Source organism: Equus caballus, chromosome 30 (assembly GCF_041296265.1).
Source record: "Equus caballus isolate H_3958 breed thoroughbred chromosome 30, TB-T2T, whole genome shotgun sequence".
Taxonomy (NCBI): Eukaryota; Metazoa; Chordata; class Mammalia; order Perissodactyla; family Equidae; genus Equus; species Equus caballus.
In genome coordinates this window covers 15698732-15720465 of record NC_091713.1, presented here as the reverse complement: position 1 = coordinate 15720465, position 21734 = coordinate 15698732, and the positions used below count along the sequence as shown (strand labels likewise).

At 36.7% G+C, this 21734-nt stretch overlaps 1 protein-coding gene across 5 annotated transcripts in view; it reads right to left on the bottom strand.

Annotated features, from left to right (window-relative positions):
• LIN9 (lin-9 DREAM MuvB core complex component) overlaps window positions 1–21734 on the bottom strand; it is a 94478-nt gene that overhangs the window by 10104 nt on the left and 62640 nt on the right. For all 5 annotated transcript variants that reach the window (XM_023632409.2, XM_070255626.1, XM_023632412.2 and 2 more), the window contains one exon: window positions 21365–21445. In XM_023632409.2, coding sequence (XP_023488177.1) covers window positions 21365–21445 — 81 coding nt within the window. The remainder of the gene's footprint in view (window positions 1–21364; window positions 21446–21734) is intronic.

Here is a 21734-nt window from a genome sequence, read left to right as displayed (position 1 = left end):
AATCTTATAATATCTAGGATTGGAGAGGATGATGTACATTTACTGATATTGTGAAGTGAAAAGCAGAATATAACTTAGTATAACATTTATTTTAAAAAAGTACCCTTACCCGAGAAACCCCAATAGTATATATTCTATAGGTACTTATATGTACAAAAGTAAATAAAAGGAAAAAATACACATACAATTCAATAAGAATGGTAAGTTTTTACAATACATTCAGGTTTTACACATATAATTAAAAATTTTTTTAAAAGCAAAATAAGGTGAAGCATAAAGTCAGATATTAGGTTGAAGCATATGAAGTAATTTAATCCCTAATACAACTTTTGGTCAGAAACAAGGTATGATGATAGAGTAATGAATGATAGTCTTGGTGGCTTATAAGCTGATGCTGAAAGCAAACATTATATAGACGTGCTTTTAGGGGATAAGATGGAAAATGCCAGACTGAGCAGTTCATGTGTAAGGGCATGGGGGTTTTAGCTGGCCATACATTTATGTAAGCCACCATTGTGATAAGGCCAATGTCAACCTACACAGCAAGCATACACTGTCCAGACATTGGATAATAGCAATTCTACTGTATTAAGAGTTAGTCTGACCTAAGCTGGATTATAATATCCCACCTGGGCTCTACATTTTAAGACAAACCACAATAACATGCAGAGGAGAGGACGCAGAATTGTGAAGGGACTCAAAATCATGTAATATAAAAAATAGCTCAAGGGAAAGGGACCTTTCAACATAAATTGGAAAATATTTATTGTACAAGTAGTTCATGGATGTATTCTCATTGCAACAGAACAAAACAATATAAAAATAGAGCCTAAGAAGCAAGTCCCTAGTCACGTATCTGTGCCCACCCCACACTGCCAGTCCAGGGCAACCACTGGAAAGTTCGGAGTGCAGCTGTCCAGTACTTTTTCGAGGCATTTCATACACATATACGTACAGCTTTTCATAAAAATAGGGTCCTGCTGTAAATATTGTTCTACAACTTATCCAATTTACTTAACGTGTTCTGGAGAGCTTTCCACGTTGAGATAAGACAGATCTAGCTTGTTCCTTTTAAGAACTACAGGGTGCTCCAACAGAATGGCTGCAACCATGATTCATCTGACCAGTCCTCCTTAGACGGACATTTAAATTGTTTACTTTTTTTTTGCTATTACAAACAATGCTGCAATGAGCATTCATGAACGCACATCTTTGTGCATATACACGATCCATTCTCCAGAATGATACCCTAGAACAACTGCTGGCTCATCAATATGGCCAAGGTGCTCTCCACAGACGCTAACAACTTATATCCCACCTATGGTATACGAGTGTGCCCATTTCTGCACACATTCACTAACACTTTATTTGAAATATTTACAAAATCGATGGGAGGACTAGGAATAATTAATCTGAAAGGAACAGAACATAGAAGAGGTGTTAAATTGTCTTCAAGTATTTTAATAGTTATCACACAGAAGATGGTAATACTTTCAGAGAGTAGAGCTAGCAGTAACGGAGGATAGTTAGAGTAAACATAAAGAACTAACAGTGGCCACTTCTCTGGTTCGGGAAACTTCCTTCTATTACTGCCTTGATAACTCTCTCTTCTCCATTTTCTCGGCCCTCTCTTTCTGGGTATCCTACTGGGGCTTTTGGATCTTTTGGAATTGGTCCTCTGTCTCTTAATTTTTCTCTCATACTTTCCATCTCTATTTTTCAATCATACATTCTGGGAAAGTTCTTCAACTTTTTCTTCTTAACCTTCTATTGAAAATATTTAAATTTTTTTGGAATAGAAAATACATTTGCATGTTTTAAAATTTAAAAGATTCCCCCTAAACTCAGCCGTCTAGCTGCTCACTTTCTTCTCTTCAGAAGCTACCAATATTATCAGTTTCTTCAGCACCTTTCCAGAGAGAGTCTACACATACTCAAGGAAAAAAATGTCTATTTTTTCCTCTCCTGACCCCACTCTTCTTTTTTTCAAACAAATGGGAACATGTCATATACACGTTCAGCACTTTGCTTTTCTCACTAGGCAGTATATTTTGAGGAGTGTTCTCTATCAAATACTTTACAAAGACTTTCCCTGTTTGGGTTGCGTGGGGTTGCACTGTAGACTGTATTACAGATTCAGCCAGCTCCTTACTGACGGACATTCAGGTTGTTTCCAGTCTTTAGGCCTTGCAAACAATGCTGCAAACTGTGTATGTCTTTTGGACAAGGGCAAATACCACTAGAGGGGAAGTTCCTAGAAGTGCAATTGCTAAATCAAAGGGCTTGTGCAGTTTTAATCTGGACAGATATTGTCAAAACACCCTTTGGAGATGCAGTAATTTATGTGTAAGAATGCCTATTTCCTCACATTCTCACTAATAATGTTTCTTACAACTTTTTATTTTTGCCAGTCTCACGGGTGAAAAACAGGATCCTGGTATATTTTTAATCATTTCTCTCCATTATGATTGACTTTGACCACCTTTTCACATATCCAAGAGTCATCTGTATTTCTTCCCTATGAACTGTCTACTCACTGCCTTTGCTCACTGTCTTCCGGGTGATCTTTCCTAATGCTTTGAGGGAGCCTTCTGTATTTTAGAGAAATCAGCCCTTTGTGACACGAGTTGCAAAATCTTTCCTCAATCTGTTGTCTTTTGATTTTACTCACATGGTGATTCTTGCCTTGCAGAAAGTTTTTACCTTTATGTATGCAAATTTATCAATCTTTTATGACTTCTGGATTTTGTGTCATGCTTAGAAGGTTTTGGTCTTCTTTAAATCTATGAGCTCTTTTTGGTTCTTTGACTGCTTCTTTTAATAGCATCCCATTTATGGACTCAATATTTTCTTTAATCTCTGAGTAGATTAGTTTTTAAAATTTATCTTCTATTCCCTGAATTACGTTTCCTTAGGTGTTGGTTTTTCTCTTTCACACTACTTTCCTTGTATGGCCAGTATTCTCTGGTGGTTTATTCACATTTACTAAAGTAATGGGCAGCCTCTGTGGGTTTCCCTGGCGTTTCTCTCTCTCTAGGGCTCTTGTGAGAGGCAAATATAATTATGTATATAATGGGGTATGTCAACTGTCAGGTTGTGCTTTAGGGTGAGTGGAGAAGGGGTACCTCAGGCCATGGCTCCCTAAATGCCAGAATGAGACCTATCAGGTATAACTTCACGCTAGAAAAGTTAGCTTTTTTTTTTGAGAAGATTAGCCCTGAGCTAACATCTGCTGCCAATCCTCCTCTTTTTGCTGAGGAAGACCGGTCCTGAGCTAACATCTGTGCCCATCTTCCTCTACTTTATATGTGGGACGCCTACCATAGCATGGCTTGCCAAGTGGTGCCATGTCAGCACCCGGGATCCGAACGGCAAACCCTGGGCCAGCGAAGCAGAATGTGCGCACTTAACCGCTGTGTCACCAGGCCGGCCCCAAACATAACTTTATTTTTTTTGGTGAGGAAGGTTGTCACTGAGCTAACATCTGTGCTCATCTTCCTCTATTTTATGTGGGAGACCACCACAGCATAGCTTGATGAGTGGTGCTAGGTCTGCACCCAGGATCTGAACCCACGAACCCTGGGCTGCTGAGGCGGAATGCATATGCCACTGGGCCAGCCTTAGCATTTTTTTTTAATTGAAAAGTTTAACATACATGGAGAAAAGTGCACAAAATATAAATGTACAATTCAATGAATTATCACAAAGCAAACACCTGTGTAAAAACAGTTTTTAAAAAGTTAAACACATACACTACCATATGATCCAAGAGAAATGAAAACATGTGCATTCAAGGACTTGTACATGTATGTGCACAGCAACTTTATTTGCAATAGCTAAAAACTGTAAATAATCCAAATGTCCACAACAGGTCAGTGGATAAACAAATTGTGGTAGATTCATACAACAAGATACTACTGAGCAATAAAAAGGAAGGAAGCATGTTGTGTGAACTTTGAAATACTAACCAAGTGGATGAATCATTATACTGAAAAAAGCCAGGCAAAAAAAGAGTATTTACTGTATGATTCCATTTATACAAAATTCTAGAAAATAAAAACTAATCTATAATGACAGAAAGCAGATCAGTGGTTGCCTGGAGCCTGGGGTAGAGGGAGGGATGGATTAGAAAGAGCTTGGGGAAATTTGAGGGGAAGGGGAGAAGATGGAAATATTTTTAATCTAGCTTATGGTAATGGTTTCATAGGTGTGTATGTGTATATATACATATACACATATACCTGATCAAACTGTACATTTTAAACAGGTATAATTCATTGTACATCAATTATACTTCAATGAAGTTGGGGAAAATAATAATGGGAAAAACCTACCCAAATCAAACAATAGAACATTGTTAGCACCCCAGAAGCCCCCCAGGTGTCACCTTACAATCAGTGTTCTCTTTTCTCTCCAAAGTAACCACTATCCTGACATCAAACATTAGAGTTTGGTGTTTGAACTTTATATAAAATGCAGTCATACAGTATATGTTCTTTTGTTCCTGGCTTCTTTCAGTTAACGTCAAGTCTGTGAGATCCATCCACACTATTCTGTATATCTGTAGTTAGTTCATTCACTGCTGTATAACGTTCCTCTGTAGAAATATGATATATTCAGTCATTCTACCGTTCTATTTGTTGCTGAGCATTTGGGCTGCTTCTAGCTTTTGGCGAATATGAATAGTGCTGCTATGACATTGTGTAATTTGTTTAGTTTTAGTAGATAGAGCCAAACAGTTTCCCAAAGTGATAGAATGAGAGAGTTCTGGCTGCTTCACATCTCCGCCAATCTCTGATATTGTAAGTCTCTGAATATTAGTCACTTTAGAGGCTGTGAATGGTATCTCATTGTGGCATTAATCTGCGTTTCTCTGATTACTAATGACATTGGGTATCTTTCAAACAATTTCTTTTGTACATTTGAATATCCTCTTTTTAAAAAATATCTATTCAAGGAGCCAGCCTGGTGGTGTAGTGGTTAAGTTTGTGCACTCCACTTCGGCGGCCTGGTGTTCACAGGTTTGGATCCGGGGCGCAAACCTAGTGCCGCTCGTCAAGCCACGCTGTGTCGGCATCCCACATAAAATAGAGGAAGATGGCACAGATGTTAGCTCAGTGACAATCTTCCTCAAGCAAAAAGAGTAAGTTTGGCAACATATGTTACCTCAGGGCCAATCTTTCTCACAAATAAATACATAAATAAAAATAAAAGAGTTTATCCCAAGGTTTTAAAAATATTCTATAGTATCTTCTAGAAGCTTTATAGTTTTGCCTTTCACACTTAGATCTAAAATACCAGTCACGGGGCTGGCCCTGTGGCCAAGTGGTTAAGTTTGCCTGCTCCGCTTTGGTGGCCCAGGGTTTCGCTGGTTCAGATGCTGGGCGCAGACATGACACTGCTCATCAGGCCATGCTGAGGCGGCATCCCACATGCCACAACTAGAAGGACCCACAGCTAGAATTCACAACTATGTACTTGGGGACTTTGGGGAGAAGAAGGAAAATAAAGAAATAAATTTAAAAAAATAACAAAACAGTCATTTCGTCTATGGTGTGAAGTAGGAGGTCGAGATTCCCCTCTCCCCCCTACTGATACTCAATTGACTCAGCACCATTATTTCAAAGACCTTTCTTTCCTCACTGCTCTGCAGAACCACCTGTCATACACAGATCAAGTGTCCATATGTGTGTAAGTCTATTCCTGGGCTCTTCATCCTGTTCCATAGTCTATTTGTCTATGTTTTGCCAGTACCACAGTCTTTAATAAGTCTAGCTTTGTAATAAGTTCTGCTATCCAGGAGAGTAAGTCATCCCACCTTGTTCTTCAAGAATACTTTGCAGTTCTCAGCTTTTTGCAGTTCCACATAAATTTTAGAATCAGCTTGTCACTTTGTACGCACTTATGCATGCATGTGTGCGCACGCCACACACACACACACAACCCAGTGGGACTTTGAGATTACATTCAATCTACAGATAAATTTGGGGGAAACTGACACCTTTACAGTATTGTATCTGAAATGGTGAATATGATACCTTTCTCTTTTTATTTAGGTCTTCTTTAATTTTTCTCAACATTTAATAGTTTTGTATATAGAAATTTAATACATCTTATGTTATTTATATCAAAGTACATAATTTTAAATGGTATTTTTTGAAATTTCATTTTCTAACTGCTTATTACTGATACATAGAAACAAGTGCTTTTTAAAAAAACTGACCTTTAATCTAAGAACTCTGCTAAACTCACTTATTAGTTCTAATAATTTATCTGCAGATTCTTTTAGATTTTCTATGTACACATCCACATCATCTGTGAATAAAATCAGTTTTATTCTTCCTTCCCAATCTTTACAGCTCTTACTTCTTTTTCCTGCTTTATTACACTGGCTAGGACCTCCAGTATACTGCTGAATGGAAACTGTGATAGTAGGCACTCGTTTTTTTTTGAGGAGGAGGATTAGCCCTGAGCTAACATCTGCTACCAATCCTCCTCTTTTTGCTGAGGAAGATCGACCCTGAGCTAACATCCGTGCCCATATTCCTTTATTTTATATGTGGGACACCGGCCACAATGTGGCTTGAGATACACGGTGTTAGGTCCACAGCTGGGATTCGAACTGGTGAACCCTGGGCTGCCGAAGTGGTGCACGCGACCTTAACCACTGTGCTACAGGGCTGGGCCCAGTAGGCACTCTGATCTCATTCCCAATCTTAAAGAGAAAGTTTTTAACATGTCACTAAGAAGTACGATATTTCCTGTAAGTTTTTTGCTAAATATTCTCTATCAGATTAAAAAAATTCATTTCTTTTCCTAGTTCGTAAGTGTGCTTTTCTATCACGAAGGGACGTTTAATTTTGTAAAATGGTTTTCCTGCATCTGTTAAGATGATCTCGTGGATTTTCTTTACTCTCTTACTGTGGTAAATTACAGTTAAAACTTCAACAGACTTACCAGCTGGTGTTTTAATCAAATATCTAAGACAATTTTGTAGTTCATTTAAAGGTTAATAACCCACACTTTCATAAGCTTGCCCACTTTACAAAACATAAAAATTGCATCAGATCTGTCTTCTTTTTAGAAAGCAGCCGGCAGTTCCTCAAAAGATTACACATTAGTTCCCATATGACTCAGCAATTCCACTTCTAGGTGTATACTTGAGAGAAATGAAAACATATGTCTACACAAAAACTTGTACGTGAATGTTCACAGCAGTCTTACTCATAACAGCCAAAGAGTGGAAGCAACCCAAATTCCTATCAACTGATGAATGGATAAATAAAATGAGGTATAACCATACAATGGAATAGTATTTGGCAATAAAAAGAAGTACTGATACACGCTACAACACGGATAGGTCTTCAAAACATTATGCTACGTGAAAGAATCGTCACAAAGAATCACATATTGCATGATTCCATTCACATTAAATGTCCAGAAGAGGTGAACAGAAATTAGACGAGCAGTTGCCTAGGTAGTGGGGAGGATGAGGGAAATGAGGAATGATCGCTAAAAGAAAGGTACGGGGTTTCTTTGGGGGATGATGAATATGCTTTAAAATTGACTGCGATGATGGCTGCAAAGCTGTGAATTGAACTGTAAACTAAAAACCACTGAATTGTCCACTTAACTGTAAATGCTGAATTGTGTGTGAATAATATTGCAGTAAAGCTGCTATAAAAAGAAGCTGTCCTTTTAAATATGTTACTGTACGTAGGCATAGTTTTCTATCCCTCCTATAATCAATTAGTGTGCTTTAGGTTGCCACATACAGGTTGAGTGTGATACACAAAATGGATTCTACCTTGAAGCTTAGTTAACTGGTAAGTAGATTTCTGCAGGGATCCATAACTCTCAAAATAAAAGAGGACTAACACACATGATGAAGACAAAATATTCAGGGCAAGAGAAGACTAACTTTCACAGTGGCAGATAGAAGGCAGGAGCACAGAGAGCAGAGTGACCAGAGTTTCCCAGAATTACTATTATATGGTTTTAACAATCGATAAGACAGAACTCTCAGGGATAAATCCCCTTTCCTATTCTTGAATTATTATTAATGTCCATGTATGACAAGACACATTTTCGAAGTGGAAAAGCAATTAGAGACTGAGAGGTCATTATCTACTTTCATATAGTGCTGGAGCAATCCAAATCCACATTGATAAATTCCACATGCACTATTAATTTGTATGTGAATGCTCTGTATGTATATTTTAAAAATATTTGAATAATCCAAATAGAAAAGGCATACTAAAATTAATAAGCTTAGGCAAACTTTCAGTGACTTTAATATACTCTATAATTTGACCAAGAAAAGGTAGTTCAAAGCTTTAACTCTGAAGGGACTTAATAAAAACTTCTCAGGTATATGACTGAGAAATTTGTCCTTGTTGTACCATAATAGCAATTAAAGTACTGTAATATAATCTAAAGTAGCCCCCCCTTTCACTTTACAAATCGAAAGTCTGAACATCTAATTTCATACTTTGACTATTTTGACTTTAGTTTGCTTTTCGTGGGTAAAGTATGAGATAAATAATTAAGCTTTCCAAAACTAAAAGGAGACTTTATTAGACCAATGTTCTATTTTCTTTATTAATTCCATAAGGAAATGTACTTTGAACAAAGTAGTACGTCCAGTCCCTTCGGGTCGAAAGCAGTGAACTACTCAGGTCATTTTGCTAAAAAGAGAACATAAATTAGCTTTCAACGTCAAAGTTAAGTTAAATTAATCAAATAAAATTAAATATTTGTTAGGACGGAGGCCAGGTGGATAGGGTAGATAAAATTACTCCTAGTTAGTGCTAAAAACACTTGGGATTAACAATGTAAATGTTCAATTTGTCCAATGTCATTAACCTGAAGCGTCACAGAAAAATAAGGAAAAAGACATTACGAGGAATAAATGGAAAGTATACCAAGAAAATTGGTAACCCATAAATCTGAAAGAATTGCACTATTTCTGAAGGTTTTTTTAAATAATAGTTCTGGAGATATTAAAAATAAAATCTCATATTACAAAACCTGGATTCTTCATTCTGCAAAGAAGGAATTAAACTAGGTGAATAATTTGTATTTGTCCCTGAAATACTTTGGAAGATTCTAATTCACAAGTAATATACAAAATAAGATAAATAATAGGTGTGTTAAGATCAAAAGACATAATTTGATGTTTACTACCTCTACAAGGTATTGTTGTACACAAATCACATCAATATGATAGAAATGGCACAGTCTCTGAGGATATTTTCTACATTTTATTTACATTTTAAGACTAATCTCAAAATCACATATCACACAACTATTTCCTTTTTGATGATTCCACTTAAACTTAAAGGTATGGTTTGTTAAACAACGGTTGTAAACAAATATTTACTATGTTGTTACATGTAATAAAAAGGAGCTACTCTGAATAGAAATCCATCCCTTTCTACTACCTGGTTCTTTTAAAAACTTTTTCTTATTGAAGTATAACTGACATACAATATATTAGTTGCAGGTGCACATCATAGTGATTTGATATTTATATACGTTACGAAATGAAATGATCACCCCAAAAAGTCTAGTTACCGTCTGTCACCAAAGTTATTATAATATTACTGACTATACTCCCTATGCTGTACATAACATCCCCATGACATTTTTCATAACTGCAAGTTAGTATGTCTCAGTCTCCACCTATTTTGCCCGATTCCCCTAAGCTCCCTCCCCTCTGGCATCCATCAGTTTGTTCTCTGTATCTACGAGTCTGTTTCTGTTTTCCTTTGTTTGTTCATTTGTTTTGTTTTTTAGATTCCATATACAAGTGAAGTCATCCACCATTTGTTTTTAATAAATACAGGCATCAAAACAATCCTGAACATACTTTTGATACTACTAGTAGTTAGCATCTTTTCAAAAATCAACAGGGTTAGCAACAGCATTCATTTCACCTGCTACTTTAAACAATTAAAATTTCAACTCTTTGACTAAGCGAGCATGTGATTTATCTTTTCCTTCTTCTGGAAATGTATATTATTCCACAGCAATCTGATACTTCTTGCCTTGATCTTATCCTGTAAACCTGAATTCCAGGTTTATGTTTAAATGACAGTGCCTTAATATGAGAAAAAATATTGTAGTACATTTTTCCTCCTGCTGTCTGAAAACATAATGAGTGTACATGTTTTAAATATTTTATTACAAATGACCAGGTCATGTTTACCAGTTGGAATTATTTTACTAAATCTTTGAGTGTTTTGTACTGTAACAATCAAGACAATAACATGAATGAGTAGAAGGTTATTGATTTAAGACAAGTTGGAGATCTTCTAAAATCGAGTGTTGTATGTTTGTTCTTTTCCTGCCTGTGGAAGTTTCATATTTTCTTTGGACATCATTAGACTTCCTAGTTCCTGAAGTAATGTTTTAATGCTGTATCAAGTTTGCCACTTTGCTAACACCGGTATGTTCTGTGAATCCACCATCCAACTGGAAATATTCTATCCATATTAAATTTTCTTACAAATCTAACTAATGGAGGAGCTTCTGAATATTCAGGTCATTCTAGCTTCCAGGCTTTATTTTCTGTTTTCATAATTTGTCTGTGGGGACCATCATCATCTTCTGTGTCCCTGGACTCCATTTAATATTTCTGAATGTAAAACTAGCCTTGCATTCCTGGAATAAACTCTATTTGGCAGTGATGATGTCCCTTTTTAAATATACTAACAAGTCCTTATTTATTGGTGGCTACTGGCTAAGTTCGTGTACTCCACTTCAGCAGCCTGGGGTTTGTGGGTTTGGATCCAGGGCACAGACCTACACACCACTCATCAAACCATGCTGTGGCAGCATCTCACATATAAAACAGAGGAAGACCGGTACAGATGTTAGTTCATGGACAAAAGAAAAACAAAAAAAGCACAGAATATCTTTCCATTTTTTTATGTCTTCTTCAATTTCTTTTAATAATGTCCTATAGTTTTCAGTTATGTAGGCTTTCACCTCCTTGGTTAAATTTATTTCTAGGTATTTTATTCTTTTTGTTGCAATTGTAAATGGGATTGTATTCTTGATTTCTCTTTCTGCTAGTTTGTTGTTAGTGTATAGAAATGCTACTGATTTTTTGCATGTTGATTTTGTACTCTGTAACTCTACTGTATTCGTCAATTATTTCAAAGAGTTTTTTGGTGGATTCTTTAGGGTTTTCTACATACAGAATCATGTCATCTGCAAATAGTGACAGTTTTACTTCTTCCTTTCCAATTTGGATACCTTTTATTTCTTTTTCTTGCCTAATTACTCTGGCTAGGACTTCCCATACTATGTTGAATTAGAGTGGTGAGAGTAGGCATCTTTGCCTTGTTCTTGTTAGAAGAATAGCTTTCACTTTTTCCCCATTGAGCATGATGTTGGCTGTGGGTTTGTCACATATGGCCCTTGTGATGTTGAGGTACTTTCTTTCTATACTCATTCTATTGAGAATTTTTATCATAAATGGATGCTCAATCTTGTCAAATGCTTTCTCTGCATCTATTGAGATGATCATGTGATTTTTATTCATCATTTTGTTAATGTGGTGTATCACATTGTTGATTTGTAGATGCTGACCCATCCCTGCATGCCTGGAATAAATCTCACTTGATTGTTAGTATATGATCCTTTCAATATACTGTTGCATTTGATTTGCTAATATTTTGTTGAGGATTTTTGCCTCTATGTTCATCAGTGATAGTGAGCTGTAATTTTCCTTTTTTGTGTTGTCCTTGTCTGGTTTTGGTATCAGGGTAATGTTGGCCTTGCAAAATGAGTTAGGAAGTGTCCAATCTTCTTCAATTTTTTTGGAAGACCTTGAGAAGGATAGGTATTAGATTTTCATTGAATGTTTGGTAGAATTCATCAGAGAAGCCATCTGGTCCTGGACTTTTGTTTTCGGGGAGGTTTCTGATTATTGTTTCAATCTCTTTATTTGTGATTAGTCTATTCAGATTCTCTATTTCTTCTTGATGCAATTTTGGGAGGTTATATATGATTCTAAGAATTTATCCATTTGGGCTATCCATTTTTGCAGTGTACAGTGTTTCATAGTATTCTTATATAATCCTTCGCATTTCTGTGGTATCTATTGTAATTTCTCCTCTTTCATTTCTGACATTTATTTGAGCCTTCTCTTTTTTTCTTGGTGAGTCTAGCTAAGAGTTTGTCAATTTTGTGTATCTTTTCAAAGAACCAGCTCTTAATTTCATTGATCCTTTCTATAGTTTTTTTTAGTTTCTATTTCCACCCTGATTTTTATTATTTCCTTCCTTCTACTGATTGGGGCTTCATTTCTTCTTTTTTCTAGTTCTTTTAGGTACAATATCATATAGTTTATTTGAGGTTTTTCTTGTTTCTTCAGGTTAGGCCTGAATTGTACCACTTTTGCTACATTCCATAAAGTTTTGGTATGTTGTGTTTTCATTTTCATTTGTCTCCAGGTATTTTTAAAATTTCTCTTTTGATTTCTCCACTGGTCCAACAGTTGTTCAGTAGCATGTTGTTTAGTCTCCACATATTTGTCACTTTTCCAGCTTTCTTCTTGTAGTTGATTTCTAGATTCAAATCATTGTGGTCAGGAAAGATTCTTGATATGATTTCAAACTTCTTAAATTTATTGAGGCTTGTTTTATTTCCCAACATATGGTCTATCTTTGAGAATGTTCCATGTGTACTTGAGAAGAATGTGTATTCTGCTGCTTTTGGATGGAATGTTCTACATAAATCTATTAAGTCCATTTGGTCTAGGTTTTCATTTAAGGCCACTATTTCCTTGTTGATTTTCTGTCTGGTTGATCTATTCATTGATGTAAGTGGGGTATTAAAGTCCACGACTATTATTGTGTTGCTGTCAATTTCTCCCTTTAGGTCTGTTAGCAGTTGCTTCATATACTTTGGTGCTCCTATGTCAGGTGTAAATATATTTATAAATGTTATGTCCTCTTTGTGGGATGTCCCTTTTACCATTATATAATGTCTATCTTTGTTTCTTGTTATCTTCTTTGGCATGAAGTCTACTTTGTCTGATATCAGTATAGCTAGACCTGCTTTCTTTTGGTTGCCATTTGCTCACAGTATCATTTTCTATTCCTTCACTCTGAGCCTATTTGTCTTTAGAGTTGCAATGGGTCTCTTGAAAGCAGCATATTGTTGGGTCTTGTTTTTTAAATCCATCCAGCTCCTTTTTTTTTTTTCGCTGAGGAAGATTTTCCCTGAGCTATCACCTGCTGCCAATTTTCCTCTTTTTGAATGTGAGCCACCACCACAGCATGGCCACTAACAGCTGAGCAGTGTAGGTCTGCACCTGGGAACTGAACCAGCCGCTGAAGCAGAGCGCACTGCACTTAACCACTAGGCTCCACCAGGGCTGGCTCCTAATCTGTGTCTTTTGATTGGTGAATTCAATCCATTTACATTTAAAGTGATAACTGATATATGAAGGCTTAATATTGCCATTTTATCTTTTGTTTTCTGTTTGTTCTGTATTTCCATTGTTTCTTTTTCCTTGTATTTCTGCCTGCCATTTCAGTTTGGTGGTTTTCTGTGATGTGTTTCTGAGTTTCCTCTTTTTTTATGTTTTGTGACTCTGCTCTGATTTTTTGTTTTGTGGTTACCATGAGGTTTGTATAAAAGATCTCATAGATGAGACAGCCCTTTTTCTCTGATAACATCTTATCTCCATCAACATTTGCAGGTTTCATCCTTTTCCTCTTCCTCTTCTATGCTTTTGTTGTCATAAGTTATCCTTTTTTGTATTGTGAGTTTTACCAAATTGAAGTGGTTATAGTTATTTTTGATGTTCTTTTTGCCATTATGTTATAAATTAAGTGTCTACTAACCTATTCTGATACAGATTTGCAATTTTCTGATTCTGTCTATTTATCACCTTGTTCAAAACTTTGTATACCTTTGCCTTTTTGTTTCAGGTAAGAAGTCTTCTTTCAACATTCCTTGTAAGACAGGTCTAGTGGTGATGAACTCCCTCAGCTTTTATTTGTCTGGGAAAGCCTTTATGTCTCCTTCATATCTTAAGGATAACTTTACCAGATAGAGTATTCTTGGCTGATAGTTTTTGTCTTTCAATATTTTGAATATATCATTCCACTCTCTCCTAGCCTGTAGAGTTCCTGCTGAGAAATCCACTGATAGCCTGATGGAAGTTCCTTTATAAGTTCTTTTCTTCTCTCTGGCCACCCTTAATATTCTTTCTTTGTCATTGACTTTTGACAGTTTTAATACGATGTGTCTTGGAGAAAGTCTTTTTGCGTTGAGATAATTAGGAGTTCTATTAGTTTCATGTACTTGTATATCCAGTTCCTTCCCTAGGTTTGGGAAATTCTCACGTTCGTTCTTTCTTTGGTGAGGAAGGTTGGCTCTGAGCTAACATCTGTTACCAATCTTCCTTTTTTTGCTTGAGGAAGATTGTCGTCGAGCTAACATCTGTGACAATCTTCCTCTATTTTCTATGAGATGCTGCCACAGTGTGGCTTGATGAGTGGTGTGTAGGTCCATGCCTGAGATCCAAATCTGTGAACTCTGGGCCACTGAAGTGGAGCACGTGAACTCAACCACTACACCATCAGGCTAGCCCCATATTATTTCTTTAAATAAGCTCTCTGCTCTTTTCTCCCTTTTTTCTCCTTGTGAGATACCCATTATCCTTATGTTGCTTTTCCTAAGTGAGTTAGATATTTCTTGTAGAATTTCTTCATTTTAAAAAAACCTTAGTTCTCTGTCCTCTTGCACCTGAATCACTTCTAGATTTATATCTTGGTGTCCACTAATTCTCTCTTCCATATGGTCTGCTCTATTTCCAATGCTTTCTACTTTACCTTCCATCTCATTAATTGCGTTCTTCATCTACAGAATCTGTTTGGCTTTTTATTTTTTTCCTGGAGTTTCGATCTCTTTAGTGAAGTACTCATTCTGTTTGTTAATTTTATTCCTGAGCTCACTGAACTGTCTTTCTGAGTTTTCTTGTAACTCGCCGAGTTTCTTCATAACAGCTATTTTGAATTCTCGGTCAGTTAGATGCAACCATCTGTGACTTTAAGTTTGGACTCTGTGCTACTGTGTTACTGTACTTCGTGGTGCTTGATGAATTATTATTCTGCTGGTGCATTTGTGGTATTAACCACCTTTCTTATTTGGGTAAGGCTTCAGTTACTTCTGGTTGAATGAGAGCCTGTACTTTCTACCCTCCAAATGCCTTTGCCAGAGGCATCATCAGTGCCCTCCTCATGCTGCTTGTGCCTCTGAGGTTGCTGGTGCCTTACTAATTATGGCATCACTGCAGTCGTGGGTGTCACCGCTGGGGTCACCAGGCTGCAAGCACCTCTGCGGCTTCCAGGGTTGCCTGGGTCTCGTGTTCCCCACTTCCTCTCCATGGGCTTGGGTGCTGCTGCCATGTGCACCACCTTTGCTGCTGCTCCTGGGTTATCTGGGGGTGCTGGCAGCACTGCTGCTGGGGGTGCTGGGTTCACGAGTGTCACTCCTAGGGCCCAGGGTCTTGTATGCAGTTCCTGCTGCTGGTCAGGCTGATGTCAGGGATGCTGCCATGGGGGGCTGGATCACAGGTAGTGCTGTGCTCCTGAAGCCTCAGGTTGCTAGCACCATTGCCATTGCTGGCGGAGGGGTAGCAACTGAGCTGTGAGCACTGCTGCTGCTCCTGCAGCCCCTGGTCTTCGGGTCCAGTGTGCTTTCTCAGGAGTATCCACATTTTGGATGCAGCCACTGGTGCTGGAAGGACTGACGTCAGAGTTGCTGCTGCTGGGGGAGGGAGGGGACTGGGTCGTTGGCACTGCTGTTTCCTGAAGCATCAGTTTGCAGGCACCACCTGCCACTGCTGGGGGAGGGGCAGGGGCCAAGCCATGAGTGCCTTTGCTGCTCCTGCTGCCTCTGGTCTCCAGTGCTGGTGTGCTTTTTGAAACCTCCGGTCAGGGCATGTGGTCAAGTTTTAAATTAAGGATTCATTTACAAGGTAGTGATAGGACTATTCAGACTTTCCATTTCTTCTTGTATCAATGTTGACAAGTATTCTTCTATGAATTTGTCTACTTCATGTCATTTTCAAACACATCTGCATAAAGTTGTCTATAAAATGTATTAGTCTACTTGGACTGTATAACAGAATACCACAGCCTAGGTGGATAAACAACAGAAATAAATTTTCTCACAGTTCTGGAGGCTGGAAGTCCAAGATCAAAATGCCAATAGGATTAGTTTCTGGTGAGAAATTTCTGCCTGGCTTGTGGATGGCTACCTTCCCACTGTGTCCTCAGATGGCCTTCTTTCTGTGCACATGCAAAGAAATCTCCAGTGTCTCTTCCTCTTCTTATAAGGACATCAATCTTACTGGATTGGGTTTCTTCTTCTATGCATATACTGTCATGTGATTTTGAAAATTATTTTCTAACAAAAATGGAATTACGTCATTTTATGTCGATTTATCCCAGTCTTTCAAAATTTCTGTATTGTACCATAATATAAATAATCTATTAATGGATATTTGGGTTTTTCCATTATTTTACTAAACTATTGCCATAGTAACTATCCTTGTCCATATAGTTTTGTATATTTGTTTGTGTCTATCTGTAAAATAAAGTCTTACAAAGTAGAATGGCTGGGTCAAAGTGTATGAACATTTTAAAGATTTAATGGAACTTCTAATTTAAGACAGTAGGCTGAACATGTTGTCTTCCTATCCCTTACAATTCCACAAAAAATAAGAAGTACAAAAAGAAATAAATAGAATAAATGGAAGCCAACTGCTTAACAATGTATGAAAGACTTTTAAAAATTTCCTGACATGTTTCTGGATGAAACAAAAACTATGTCTAAGACCATGTCTAATGAGGTTTTGGATGGAACTAAACCCACACTGAAACCCTGAAGAAGCTCCAGGCCAAGAGTTGCAAATAAGACGAAGGAGCACAGAAGTGAGATGCAGTACAAAAAAGGACTTGATTCAATGTCTGTTTTGTCATTCCCCTTCTTCATCCCAGTGACAGAACTAAAATGTGGCATTACCCACATCAAAAGGAGAGAAAGAAACAGACACTCCCCTAAAGAATTTGAACATACTGTTTGAGAAAAATTAAGGCTTCTTCTACTCTTGGTAATGGTAGACTAGATAATCTGGATTAACCTTCCTAATCCAAATAGTTGAGAAGAACTATTTCCTCTGCAATAAAATATGAAAATAGCCTAGCTGAAGACATTAGAGCATCAACAAGGCATCAAAGAATTATAGAGATAGGATCTGGGAAAAGAAGTAAACTCAGAAGGAGGAATCTGGCATTTAAGGTTATTTTTTCCTTAGTGGCCTCTGCAGGTTACAGAAAATGTGGCTGAGAAGCTGAGTGGCATTCTTGAAAGGCTTACAAGAGTGGAGAGGACAAAAATTACACAGACCCACCAAGGGCTGGGGGGAGCTAGAAAACCTTCCACACTCTGGATTGGACCCCCAAAAGGCTACACTGGCCTCGCTTCAAATCATCTCTGAAATTGAATTAAAATGATTATGAAATTCTAGGGTATTAAGCAGCCCACCAGAAGTAAATATAAGTCCTCTTAGAGAAATACAGCATTATACTAGGCCTCAAATTATTTCTACAGTTTTTAATATACAGTATCTAACATTCAATTTTAAATCCCAAACACAATAGGAGACAAGATAACCCTAACAAAAACCAAAAGAAGGCATAAACAATTGGCAGATTCCAGATAATGGAATCTTTAGACATAGATTTTAAATGTTTAATTTATTTAAAGAAATGAATGACACAAAATTGAGAATTTTAGAGGAGAATTGGAAAAAAACAAAAAGGAACAAATGAAAACTCTAGGAATAAACTACAGCAATCAAAATTAAGAAATCAACCAGTAGATATAACCACAGCAGATTAGAAACAGCTAAAGAGATAGCTAGTAATTGAAAACAGATCAGAAGAAAATATCCAGACTGAAGTATGGAGAAGAAAATGAATGGGAAACACAGAAGAGAGGATAAGATAAATAGAGGATACAGTGAGGAGCCTAACATGTCTAATGGAGTAAAAGGAGAAGAGAAAAGAGAATGAGATAGAGGGAATATTTTGAGAGAAAATGACTGAGAACATTCCAAAACTGTCAAAGGACAACAGGCCACAGATTCAAGAAACCCTATGAATCCCAATGGGATAAATAAAAAGATGATGATTCTTAGGCCCATCCTGGTAAGACTTCTGAAAAGTAAATACAAGTGGAAAATGTTTAAAGTACCCAGAGCAGTGTGGGGGAGGGAGTACTTTCCAAAGAGCAACAATGAGCTTGACAGCTGACTTCTCCACAGAAGCAACAGAGGACAGGGGAGAATGGAAAGACATCGCCATAGGGCTGAAACAGAATCACTGCCAACCTAGATTTCTGTACCCAGTGAAAATTCCTTTAAGGATAAAGTTAATATAAGGATATTTGCAGACAAAGTTATAGAATTTGTTACCAGAATACCCATACCAAAGGAAACAATAGAGTTTGTTCAAACAGAAAAAAAAACTTGCAGTTTTTTCAAGAAACTTGAAGTTTCAGAAAGGAATGAAAAGCAACAGAAAGGATAAATATGTGGATTAATTTAAGTGACACTATATAAAATAATACCTTGTGGCATTTAAAATATAAAGAACTAAAAATACAACCTAAAAATTGCCTATTGGTCCAGGTAGAGGGTGTGTATATATATACAAACTTAGATAAATCAAGGATGTACATTTTAATCTCTAACGCACTTACTAAAATAATAGTAAAAAGATGAATACCAATTTAGTCAGGGGGAGGCAGGTAGGAGAATGAAACAGTTAAAATGGTCAATTAGTCCCCAAAAAAACAAGAGAGGAAAGAAAAAAATGACACCAAACAGGTGGGACAAATATAAGGGAAACAGTAAGATGGTAGATTTAAATCTACATATATCAGTAACAATATTAAATATAAGTGGACTAAGTTTTCTGAATTAAAAGCAAAGACTGCCAGTCTGAATGAAAAATAAAATCCAAATCTGTGATGCATGCAAGAGGCACATTTAATATAAAAGGATCCTTAAAGGGTAACATTTAAAATGTACGAAAAGATATATAATGCAAAGTTTTAAAATAACAGTAGAAGGTTTTACAGCTATATTAATATCTGACAGAATAAATTCAAGGCAATAGATATTACTGGATATAAAGATGTGTGCTTCCTAATGATGAAAAGTTTAATTCACCGGTTATTACTGGACATAAAAAGGTATGCTTTCTAATGATGAAAGATTTAATTTCAAAGTAAAAATTTAAAATTTCTATATCCCTAATAGCCTCCAAATATAGAAAGCAAAAATTGGCAAAACTCAAAGGAAAAAGATAAATCCACTATTACAGTAGGGCAATTTTTATAGCCCTCTCAGTAACTAATAAAACAAGTAATCAGAAAACCAATAAGGAAATAGAAATGAAAAACCTAGTTAACAAACTTGATCTCATTGGCATGTGTATAATATTATACCTACTAACTGCAGGATACCTATTATTTTCAAGCCCGCGTGGAATATTTACAAAAGTTAACTGTATGCTGGCCCTACATCAAATTTCAACAAATTTCAAAGTGATGAGAATTCTCCAGAATATGTTCTCTGATCTCAGTGCAAATAAGCTTAGACATTAATAACAAAAGGATACCAAGAAAAAATCTCATGTTTGAAAATTAAAGAACGCAATGCTAAATAAACTGTAGATCAAAAGATAAATTATGAAGGAAATTCAGAAAACATTTTGAATTGGATGATACAGTAAATTATATACATCAGAACATTAGGATGCAGCCATGGCTATTTTAGAATAAGAGAACATGTTTTAATAGAAGACAGACTGAAAAATCAGTAAGTTCTGCATCCACCTCAAGAAGTTAGAATAAAAACAATAAATTAAATCCAAAGAGAAAGGTAATAACATAGAAAACAAATCTAGAATAGAAATGATCAACAAAGTCAGAAGTTGTCTCTTCGAAAGAATAAAATTGATAATCCTGGAAATGCCAATCAGGAAAGGTACAAATAACTAATAGCAAGAAAGAAAGAGGGGCCGGCCCCGTGGCCGAGTTATTAAGTTTGCATGCTCCGCTTTGGCAGCCCAGGGTTTCACTGGTTCGAATCCTGGGCACGGACATGGCACTGCTCATCAAGCCATGCTGAGGCAGCATCCCTCATGCCACAACTAGAAGGATCCACAACTAAAAACACACAACTATGTACTGGGGGGCTTTGGGAGAAAAAGGAAAAATAAAATCTTAAAAAAAAAAAAAAGAAAGAGAAGGACATCACTACAGTGCCTACAGACAATAAACAGATCATAGGAGGATATTGTGCTATGGACTGAATTATGTCCTCCCAAAATTCATAAGTTGAAGCCCTAACCCCCGCCATGTTACTGGATTTAGAGATAGGGTTTTTAATGACATAATTAGGATTAAATGAGGCCATAATTCAAAGTCACGTACAGATAAAAAATTCCACAATCCTAAAAGAGGACTATTCCCCATTCAGTCAGGTATCTACTTGTCCAGCTGTTTACCCACACCCAGCCGTCACACCATTCCACATCAGAGACGACTACTGCTGTGACTCCCTATTCCTGCACTCATGACAGTTATTGGCAGTTAGCTACAGCACTTCACCCCCTGAGTCCAGTCACTGAGCTCTCTCTGACTTTCATTCTTCCATGCAGCTATTTTCAATCAACTGGAGATGGTACTTGAGATGAAGTCTATTTGCCATCCTACAAATCCATAAGCAAGATATGACTTTCAATACAATTCAAAAACTTTCCTAATAAATATTTTTTACATTTTTTAAAACTCTGATAATTTTCTCCTATGAATAAAATTAACTCTCATATTTTCGGACTCACCAAACAAAGTAGGATATAAACTGTGTCAAGATAACCTGAAGATGCCAACTTATATATTTCCTGCTTTATTTATTTGGAATCATTTTTAATAAGTTCTGTTAACATGTCTGCCATAGTCAGAGGCACCAATGCTAGGGATTCTACACTCACGCAAACTGTGAAAGAACCTAATATATTCATTAATCCTATTCAACTGCACAGTCTATGGCATAATGAGGCCTGGGGTAATGACTGCAGTGCAGTGTTAATTTACTTAGCATGTTTTCAGTAATAACAAGAGATAGTGACAGCAAATAAGGATTTAAAACTAGCATTCATCTCAAGATTTTCTTCCATAAAGTATTTTTAAATCCTTAGATATAGAAGTCCCCACCATTTTAAAATTAGACAAGCAAACAAGGAAAAAAGAAAAACATCCTTACCAACTTTTCTGCTTCTGTGTTCATTTCCCTTAATTTCTTGATATGCTCCTTTTTAATCATGAGAATTTTTGATAATTTGGTCTACAGACAAAAAAGAGATGTTTTGGAATAAACAGAGGCATTTAAGTATATCAGCGAGACATCAAATTTCCACTTGTTCACTATTTTAGCAGTGGATTTTGATGTTTCAATATAAACATAGCACAGACATTTTATTTTATGAGTCTGATTGCCTGACATGAAAATACTGTTGTAAAATCCACTGTAACCAGGACATGTCAAAAGAACTAAGGAATCAAGCTGTGTATCTGACAATACAAATTGTCAAGTTTTCACTGGCTTAAAATGGGACAACTTGTGAACTAACCAG